The sequence below is a fragment of the Alosa pseudoharengus genome, unplaced genomic scaffold (assembly GCF_046254945.1).
Source record: "Alosa pseudoharengus isolate Yale_2024_CS ecotype anadromous, Long Island Sound unplaced genomic scaffold, YU_APseudo_1.1 YU_APseudo_1.1_scf_6, whole genome shotgun sequence".
Taxonomy (NCBI): domain Eukaryota; kingdom Metazoa; phylum Chordata; class Actinopteri; order Clupeiformes; family Clupeidae; genus Alosa; species Alosa pseudoharengus.
In genome coordinates this window covers 27,388,502-27,399,030 of record NW_027468848.1, presented here as the reverse complement: position 1 = coordinate 27,399,030, position 10,529 = coordinate 27,388,502, and the positions used below count along the sequence as shown (strand labels likewise).

Genomic DNA, 10,529 nt, shown 5'->3' with positions numbered 1-10,529 from the left:
TCAATGCTTGGCTTGAAGTTTGAACATTCTGAAGAAAACCATGCCTTTTAAGACAATCATATGATGGAACAGGACGACTTTTTAAATAGAGGAGTTGGATATAGTTTTAATGTCCGTTCGCTTCATACACATCGTTTGGATTATTTTCATTTTTGGCACATGTTCTGAAGATATGTGTTTCAGGAGAACTTGAACTGAATGATGGTCAGCTACATCAGAGACTGAATCAGTAAATGGCTGCGGCGACTTCACTTGCCTGAAGCGGGGCGCTCAGGTTAAGTGGGAGCGCACTCTTTTTCTAGATTTGCCAGACGTCTTCAGGCAAAAAGTCACACTCGGATTTACTCTGCATACCTCGAGGATATTATTGTCAGAAAACCTGTCTGAGTTGAACGGACTATTGGGACAATGTATGGGATCAATCAGCACTGTTTTTACTTGTAAGTTTTCGATAGCATTTTCATAAATGCCATACAACCTCAAATAGGCAAATAATAGTTTAAATAACCATGTATTTCATCTGTTCATTTGCAGATCATTTCACTTCTTCGTGGTGTGGTGCCATGCACAGGTAAACAAAATCTCCCACTGGTTTTGATGTTACATCATGTCATTTTGCCCTCTCTAAATTAGGAATTTATTTTCTAGTTAGACTAGACTGGGAATCTACTTTTCTCAATAATCTATCTTAACTCACTCAGCACGTTTTTTTCTTTTGTCTCTGAAATGTTTCTATTCCGGGCAACTGCGTGTAAGCAAAAAATAGTTCGTTTAGGTATGGATAAAACTAATTTTAATTATGTTAAACCTGTCTCATATGAATGACACAGAGAGCCTTTAGACATAGTGAAACGTGTCATTTTATTTTTCCCTTTATATTGAAAAGGGGGAGAATCACCCTTCTCCTAATTTTAACCAGTATGTGAGGGAACAGGGGACGTTGACAGACCAGCTCAGCCGGCGGCAGGTCCGAGTCTACCAGCTCTACAGTCGGACCAGCGGGAAGCACGTCCAGATCCAGGGCCGGAGAGTCACCGCTACAGCAGAGGATGGCAACAATTTTGGTAAGCACAATCCAAAATCAATGTTGTGCCTTATTCGTCACTCTTATTCGTGATTCGTGCCTCTCTGGCTTACACATGAGAAAAATGTTTCATATTTTTATTTTCTTTTTTATTGTTTAATTGTTCTAGATTGTTTAAGTATTAGATAACGCAGCTCCTTTGCATACTGGCTATATGACTTGCCAAAATCAAATAGCCTATATAACATAAATTCACTTATTGACTGCAGTACACACCAGTTTGTCTATGTTTTGCATTATTATGTGTATTTCCAAGTAGATCAAAAACCATTCTACTGTACCTATGAATATATTCAGTGATGTTATTTTTGTGTTTGTATTACAGCAAGGTTGTTTGTAGAGACAGACACCTTTGGTAGCCGGGTTCGCATCAAAGGTGCTGAAAGTGGGCGATATCTATGTATGAATCGCCGTGGGAAACTGGTTGGGAAGGTAAAGTCCTCTCTATGTACTGGTTCTATGTCTGTCTTGTTCTATGCATTCAGTTGGCAAGGAATGAGCTTGAGGGGCTATAGTTGAAATATTTGCTTGCACAAAATGTGCTCCTTTGCTTTGCGTATGATGATGCCATAAGTATAAGGCACAAAAAGGCATATAACTTCATCCTGCCAGAGTGTGTATTCAAAGTTGATGGAGCAGGTGAAACACACAGCTTCATATGTTCTTTTTAAATGAGTGATGCTTCTAGCACCACTTTCTGTGTGTCACTTCTGCATCACTTCCATGAATAGACAGGGGGTTGCTACACATCCAAAGATAATACAGTGCAATGTGACCCACAATGCCTTTCTTTCATTAGCTGTGTGATTGGAATCAACCATAAAAAAAAAAAATCAGTGAAAAATAGTTGTGCTTCCTGTATTCTGGATTCCCAAATGGAGAAGAGGGTTAGCAAAATAGCTCCTGTTGTGGATAGAACGAGGGGTGCCAGACAGTTGCCAGTGCAAGGGGGAAATTCTGTTCACACCCATTCTGCGTCTGGTCAGAAGTCAACCCGCCACTTCCTGCAGGGAAGTGGAAAAGATGTATTCAGTGCTGTTCTCCTGCCATGAGAAAGAATTGAGGGAATCTGATTGTGGAGGGTCTTAAGACACTAACGCCTAGTTTGGTATGTGCGCACAAATGAAGTTATTCATGGACAAATGACGGACACATTTTAGAATGTTGGGAAAAAAGTAACAGTTCTGTGAGCTTGTTCTTCTTGAATGTGGGTCATCTCATTTCTACAGCTAAAGTAATGACCTAATATTTATTACTTAGGATACACAGAAAATTATAAACGTTTGAGTTTCTCAAATGGGTACCTTTGTATGTTGTTCTATTTGCACTTGTCAGCTTCAGAGATGTCTCCATTCTCCCCTTTTCTGAGAATGGAGGTAGCGCCATCTAGAGGTCATTAGATAGATAGCTAGATAGATAGCTAGATAGATAGATAGATAGATAGATAGATAGATAGATAGATAGATAGATACTTTATTGATGAGCACTGCTCTGGTCCCCCTCAGTTGTCTTCATTTTGTGTGGTTGTATCCAAGTATCAGATATGTGTATAATGCATTATAGCATGTTGTTTAATGTCTTTGTGGCAAGAGACAGAGTAGCCTACTGTTTGAGTCAAAAGATACAGGGACACATGAAGAGAATTGTAGTTGGAGGAGCCCACAGTAATAATAATAATAATAATAATAATAATAATAATAATAATACAAAGCGAGCAGACTAAAAGGAGAATGGATCCCAGTGCACCCAGAAGAGCTGACTTTATTTTCTCTTCTTTTTCCTCAGGCCAGTGGTAGAGGCAGAGACTGCATCTTCACAGAGATTGTCCTGGAGAACAACTACACAGCCTTCCAGAATGCCAAGTATGAGGGCTGGTACATGGCCTTCACCAGGAAAGGCAGGCCCATCAAGGCCTCCAAGACCAGGCAGAACCAGAGGGAGGTGCATTTCATCAAGAGACTCCATAAGGGCCCACCGCCATTCCCCAACACAGACCGACTCAAACACTTTGAGTTTATCAGCTTCCCACCGACACGCCGGGCCAAGCGGAACAGGAAGCCTCATAAAGTTGAATGACTTGGAGACAAAAGTGAACTCATTTTTTAAAAAAAAAGAAGAGATGCAGCTTTATTTTTTATATATTTTCATACATAAAAATGGACTGGGAAAAAAAAAAAAATGTTGTAAAGTAGACGACTGTAAATATGGTAAGATACCAGATGAAATGTGTATGTATATATTTAATATTACTGTGTGCGTGTTTGTGAAAAGAGGGAACTTATAAAAGTTTGAATGGTTTAGACATATAATAAACTTGGAAATATGGGTTGGAAACTCTGGAATGGTTTATGTAAATTATAATTTAAAACTATAGTTCATTTATATAATTTCGTATTAGGTATTATATTATATCGTATTATATTATATTATGTTTTATAGAAATACTGACATTTAACAACTGATAGAGCACAAGGACAGAACCATTATCTAAATAAAAGCTAGACTTAATCTGACAGCAAGTCACAAAATTAAAAACAAATAATAATTGCAGACATGTGCATATTTATACCATATTATGTTTCCTTCCTTTTTTTATTTTTCATATAACTCCATATAATGTTTCCATTTTCACTGAAGCTTGGGCTCTGGTTTCAGACCATGTGATCCCTCTCAGGTGTGCTACTGTCTGTACAAGAATTTCAATTAAGCAATTCACCACACAGGCATCTCATTTCCTTCCTCCTGCTTTCCCATTCTTTCCCCACATTATGTGCTTACGAATCCCAGCATAACTGTGCTTGAACCCCATGCAGTTGGGATTGGAGTTGCAAGTACATTCGTTTAGAACCTTTTGGTGGATTCAAAGAATCAGGCAGAGCTTATTTTGTTTTAAAGGGTTTTTATCTGGCTGAAGAATAGTTTGACTCATTCCCTAATTATTCTCTAACCCAGACATATATGTCGAGCTACTCATTCTCTGTTGGTCAGGATTTGAGGCATGCTTATTCAACAAGGAAGTTGTTAACACAATGATTCAATGCTGTCTTCTGTAACTAAAGTGGCACAGTCAATTTGGGCTTGCTGAGGTGTAATTTTGGCATTGTGACATGCTGCATGGTGTCGAGGTTGTCTGAGGTCGTGACAAACCTTGTTTCCCCCTTTAGAGAACGACTGACAGTCTTGTTTTCTCAAGCCTGGCTCCCAGTCCGTGGGATCAGTCATCACTGTAAACTGAGAAGGGGATGCTGAATGCTGGCGCATATTACATCTGTGATCTGCCTTTGATTAGGTGATTTCTTGCTGTCCTGCATCTTGTAGGCCATTTAATTGGGTCTTCTATTGACCAGTGGGTCTGTTGCCTCTTCATTATCTGTGCTATGGCCCTGGCTTTAGTCTGTAAGTCCCCACAATACACGCCCCTGTCTACAGCTGCCAGTGCCTGTCACCATAGGGCATAGCAGACCAGCCGAGGGATCTAAACAGCTCACTGTGAGATTAGGACAAGATGAAGACTTAGCAATACTTTAAGCAGAGGATGTAACTTTATTGCAGCCCAGGACAGGAATAGTGACAATATTTAACATTTAAACATTTCACAGAGATTATATTTATATAAATACAGTAGATTAATAGTTCTGTCATATCTGATAGCCATAATCAATGTAAAGTGAGACTTGATGATACTTAGAGTAATAAAGACATTCCTATTTGTGTACCAGTTACATAAATTCTATTAGAGAACATCTGACTGCATGATTATGTATCTGTGTTTAGATTACAAGAAAATAACAAATTAATACATGGGTATTAGACTTGATCTAGAGGATAATCACTCACGCAGCTGAACATAATGTACTCACTTGTTAATCCTGGTTATCAAAGAAAAGGACTGATATATTTGTAAAATTATCACCTGTGATAGATGGAAAGTATTAAAATATAGAACTAATTAGAGGAAGATTTATAATATCAAACTATGGTAAACCATTGTTATGACAGAGATAATGGCTCTTCAAAGCATTTTTGTGACAATACATATTTTGTCACTTAGCGTTAAACATTGAAAATGCTTAAATCCTATAGTGTGTATTAATTTATCATTAATATCAACATGTCAGTTTGGTGTTTTGCTTTAGAATACAATTGAAAACAAAATGTTATTGATATACCTCTTCACATAAGGTCTTCACAAAATGCATCTAACTCATTTATCATTATGGTCAGTCTTGTACTCCATGTATTGTAGAAAATATCCAGATGTCAGTTCAGTAAAGGTAATGGTCTTTAAACAAACAATCTAAAGTAAACATTTCATGGTCCTTTTTCATGACCTTTGAAACTGCCAAAAAATGGGCAGTTTCACCCATTTCACCCAATTTCACCCAAATTTGATTGGCTGTTACCGGCGAACAGTTTTAGGTTTGAAGACAAAAAGGGATAACTTTTTCCAGGGGCGTAGCAAGCGTGGGGGATGTGGGTGTTATAACGTACACACTTTTGCTGGAACACGATTCTATCCCCCACACTTTTTGTCAGATTAAAACGAAAGTAAAATATGGAAATAAACGCTCTCGTAAAGAGTTGGAACCGTATGTCTAAAAAGGGCGGGCTCTGATAACGCGCACACACAGAGACGCAAATAGGTCTGTTGATTTGATTGAACGGTCATCCAGCCAATCGCGTCAGTGAAGAACCACAGTCGCTCTGATCAAATTCTAAGTGTGTGTCTTTCAAAGCTGTGCTGCTGCTTAGGTCTGCATTATAACATCTGCAGTGATCAGATTTGAGGTAGAATTGAAATTATAATTGTTACCACATTATGCTAAACGAAAATTGCAGCAAGATTGAATGGTAGCCTATGGAACCGCAGACTGAAAGAAAAATAAACTATAGGCTAAAAGTTTCCCCAATCAGAAATAGCCTACTTATTAATTTGGTGTCATAAACTATATAGACATAGCCCAGTCAGCACACATACGTCTCCAAGACGCTTGGAAAAAAACTGCTTCATTACATCGCGTCCCATTTAGAACGTCTCATTTGATCTTACAAACGGCGGTGTCAAGACACATTTGAGTTCTACATCTGAGAACAAAAGATTTCCAGCATGTAGAACGCTTAAGAGCGCTCATGCAATGTGTGCGTCCCTGCAGCAAGTGAAAGGTAACGTGGGCTAGAAGCAACAATAGTTTAAAAAATAACGTGGCTTCCGGTAACTATCATTGGAAACAGCATAGAAACTGCTAATCATAATCTTTAAATTGACATTAATTAAGCTGGCTATATGCAACCGAATTTATTTATATTCCCTTATGTTTGAGTAGACTTCAAACGTTTTTGAATTTGAGCTTACAGTTCTGTCATTATTCTGTGTCCTTTACATTTATTTAATAGGTATTATAGTTAGGCATATTAATAGTCCAGTGATACCTCGAAATTAGGCTGTTGTCTGTTAGGCAATTTAATTTCTGAAATCATTTCTTTATTTATAACATGAAATGTGTCTCCATGTAGGGTAGTGTCAAATAGTGAAGTGATAGCAGGTAGGCCTACGTGTCACATGAGTCACACAGATGAGGGGCGCTGCTTGTTCTGTCCCTCCCAAACTGCATTAAAATGGTGTAGCAATCAGAATTTAAAAAAAAAATCCGGGGGAGAAACTCTCGGACACCCGCCAATATAGTCCGCACCCATCTCAGAAAATACTTACAACATCCCTGTAGGGAGTTATTTATAATTTGGCCGGATTGTTTCACTTCCCTATCCCACAACCCCCACACTTTTAAAAAGCTTGATACGCCTCTGGCTTGGACTGAAGATTATGTGTGTCAAGTTTGGTATCAATCAGACAAACTTTGTGACCTGTGAAAACTTTTAGGTGTTTTGATTAAATCCAATATGGCGGCCGAATCAATTACGTTGACGTCACAAATACACATCTGTCAGACTTAGGACCTCCCACAGTATTAACAATCACCATAAGTAAGTTTTAATTCCAAACACAACACCCGTTACAGGCCAAAAGGTAATTTTGCTAATTATAGCGCCACCTATAGGTCAAAAGTCATAATAATTTATTGAGCCTCCTCCTTATTTGGTCCTGACCCCATGTACCGAGTTTGGTTTTGATACGTGAAAGCTTTGCTGAGATATCACTTAACTTCCTGTTTGGTGGCTTCGCCGCCAATTTTGATTGGCTGTTACTGGCGAACGATTTTAGATTTGAAGACAAAAAAGGATAACTTTTTTGAGGCTTGGACTGAAGATTATGTGTGTCAAGTTTGGTGTCAATCGGACAAACTTTGTGACCTGTGAAAAGTTTTAGGTGTTTTTGATTAAATCCAATATGGCGGAAAATCCATCATGGCGGAAAATGACGTCATAGGGTGCGTTGAACCCGGCTTGGTCCAACGATACCTCATATTTGACAATCGGGCCAACGGGTCAAAAGTTACTTGCATGAACGCACATCCAACTTTGGCCTGTTGGTGGCGCTAGAGTGCTCGAGGTGCCGAAACATGAAAACTTGGTGAAATTAATCAGGGGACTGTGCCTAATTTATGTGCTAAATTTTACAACTTTTTACCAGACGGTTCTATGGGCTGCCATAGACTTCCATGACGGAATAATAATAATAATAGGAAAAAGTAGAAACACAATAACATACCAGTTCAAATGTTTATAATAGTAGCATGGCAACTGTGCTGGAACTATTCTTTACACCACTTGTTTCTTACAGTATGTATAGCAGATTTTTTCATATGTCAAAAACTTGTGTTAGGGGTTTGACCACTAGAGTGTGCCAGAGACCAACTCTATAGGTTTTAGTAGTTGTCATTACCAGTAGTCACCACAGCCACCACACCACAGCAACAAGAGCAAATACAAATACCTGTTTGTACAATATATTTGCCATGCAATGAAATTAAAGAAAATAAATAGCATTGTTTGAATTTCCTGGTTGCAGATATACTGTCAATAACTGAGACAGCAATGATTCAGTTACCCATCTTTACTTCTTTTTCAGCAACTCCTTTTTTACAGTACATCTGTCCCATCATTACTATTACTCCATCACAAACAGCTAAATGTTCTATATCAATACATGTTTTAAATGATAAAATGTGATTATTATAAATTGGACACAAATCTGGCCACACAATTTAACTGTAAAAAAAGATGACAAAAAAGTCCCCTTCAGGATTTAATAAAACACCATAGAGTATTGTCCATCCATAATTCTTTAGATTAAAGTCTGCTGCCTGGACGTGACTGAGCTCCTCCAGCACCTTTCCTTCCATCCATGCTATCCTCCAGAGACTCATGATGGCTGCTCTGTGACTAGTGGCTACTCTGTGAGTAGTGTGGAATGTCCATCACCATTAACATCACTGCTAGCTGACCACCCCCCCCTCCCCCCAGGAGACCAGCTCTGGAGGCAAGGAGGCACTTACAGTACAAATGCAAAGGGCCCGCACCAGTGAAGGCTTTAAAACCCACGCCCTTCCCCCATCCTCCATGTCTCCACAGCACCCCCCCCCCCCTCCATCCACTATTCATTATTCCTCCTCCCCACCCACTGCAGTGCCTCTGTATCAGCCGCAGTCTCTTCGCACGGACCAGACAAAGGCAGCAAGCATACAAAGGCTCTTTTGTTATGTATCATCTCCAGAGAGAGTAATAATAGAGCTCTTCTTCACAATCTATGCAAAACATGCATATGTTTAAAGCTTGTTCGTGTAGCTGTTCACACAGCCCCTAGAAAAAGGCATCGTTAAATTTGTCATCTCTCCATGTTTCTCCAAGGGGAGAAAATTATGGCAGATGCACAGCGCCACACAAGGCTGGCAACACCCTGCTCACTCTGTGTCCATGAGCCCCTAATAGAAGACAACTAGAGTGGCTACTGCGGCTCATTGCTGATTTATTGAGGGGCTTGGTATCTGAGCGACTGTCTTGCTCAGGAGGGGGTGGGTGTGTGTGTGTGTGTGTGGGGGGGGGGGGGGCAGCCATTATAGGAAGACTAGCACACACTAGCCGATGACTAAGCACAATGGTGGAGGGGAGACTGCTGGAGCAAGCGTCCAGTGAGTCAGACCAGGCTGGGTGAATCAGTAGACTGGGGAATGTTGAAAGGAAGCTGGTGCATTTATAACAGATGAAGTCAGATTCACCCCCCAACTCAGAAGAGCAATCAAAAGTGGCAAGAGGTGGGAAACATTTAATGGGTGGAAACTAGCTGAAAACTAGCTAGTGGGGTAATAAGGAGGACTCATACTAGGAGGAATTACGACAGCAAAATGCTGATAACTGGTGGTTGAATGGGAATGTGGCACGCTGCACTGAAAAGTGAATAGCGATGGCCTGGGTGACCTTCCAATTTTCACACAGAGGGACAAAAATGCAAATCAAAATGCAAATATATGCAAAAAATGTTTCACTGGAAAGGACTTGCGCACGGCTCGGCTCAACCAAATGAGCTGGATTGAGAGAGCATAATCACTTTATTAGCTGTTGCATCATGGATAAAATACTTTCTGAGAAGATTATACTTAATGTCACACTCCCCTCTAAACAGTTGAGTCAGTGCACTGCCATATTAGCTGTCAGGGCTTAATTCCCCTGTTAAGGCCCTTTTAAAGCAATACATTTGTTGACACCAACATCATCTCCTTCAGCCTTCGCTGCAACACCCCATCCCCCACCACTACCAGTAACAGTGCTGTACAGTTGGTGTGGAAATGTGCTATCTCATCCAGCAGGGCACTCAGAGATTTAATAAAAGCATGGTTGTGGGGTGGAATCTGATCCTTGGTGCAGCTCTCTGGATCCCCCCACCCACCTCCCCAGAGGAAGGGGGGTGGGTGGCTGCACATGCTCAGTCACAGCCCCAGCTGTTAGTCTTACAGCACCTGCTCCTCTGCCTCCCAAAGACTCCGCAGCCCCGCCCTATACCGCGGCTAGGAGCACAGGAAGAGCTTTCACCATGCAGACAGCCAGGCTAATCTTCTCTTTTCATCAATGCATACGTATAGGCGTTCACCCTCAATTGTGTGCCACCGGCCACACTGTAAAACAGTGTAAATGTCTTTTACATGGATTAACATACAGCTAGGCGATATAATAGCTTTTAGTTTTCAATTCATGCTGTTGTTCAATATGGCTGTTCTATGACAACATCTGATTTTCAACCATTTCCTTTTAAAGTGACAACACTGCAGGGCTTTGATTAGGGCTGGGGTTTGTCAGCATCAGTACATGTGAGCAAAACATACACAGACACTGTTATCAAATGAGCTGTCGTACAAAAAGACGACACACCATTTGTGCAGCCTCAGTCAGTGTTCATGGAAACACTGTTTTGCCTGTAAGATCACCCCTCCCCCCTCTCCTCCTCCTTCATTCTCTTTTTCCTCAATCTGCCGGATATTCCAAGGCAGAGAGA

The 10,529-nt window shown here is 40.4% G+C and overlaps 1 protein-coding gene across 1 annotated transcript; it reads left to right on the top strand.

Annotated features, from left to right (window-relative positions):
• Window positions 1–408: 408 nt before the first annotated feature.
• On the top strand, window positions 409–3,160 carry fgf17 (fibroblast growth factor 17). Its single transcript, XM_076271352.1, has 5 exons — window positions 409–440; window positions 535–571; window positions 887–1,064; window positions 1,410–1,516; window positions 2,870–3,160. Exons 1-5 carry the CDS (start codon window positions 409–411, stop codon window positions 3,158–3,160), a joined length of 645 nt encoding a protein of 214 aa, XP_076127467.1.
• The last annotated feature ends 7,369 nt before the right edge of the window (window positions 3,161–10,529 follow it).

What these genes read in the sequence shown, in the direction of transcription:
- fgf17 (XM_076271352.1), top strand. Translation starts at nt 409, where the DNA reads ATGTATGGGATCAATCAGCACTGTTTTTACTT. An exon ending in TGGTGTGGTGCCATGCACAG is followed by an intron (nt 572 to 886) that starts GTAAACAAAATC and finishes TATATTGAAAAG; the next exon opens with GGGGAGAATCACCCTTCTCC. An exon ending in GTGGGAAACTGGTTGGGAAG is followed by an intron (nt 1,517 to 2,869) that starts GTAAAGTCCTCT and finishes CTTTTTCCTCAG; the next exon opens with GCCAGTGGTAGAGGCAGAGA.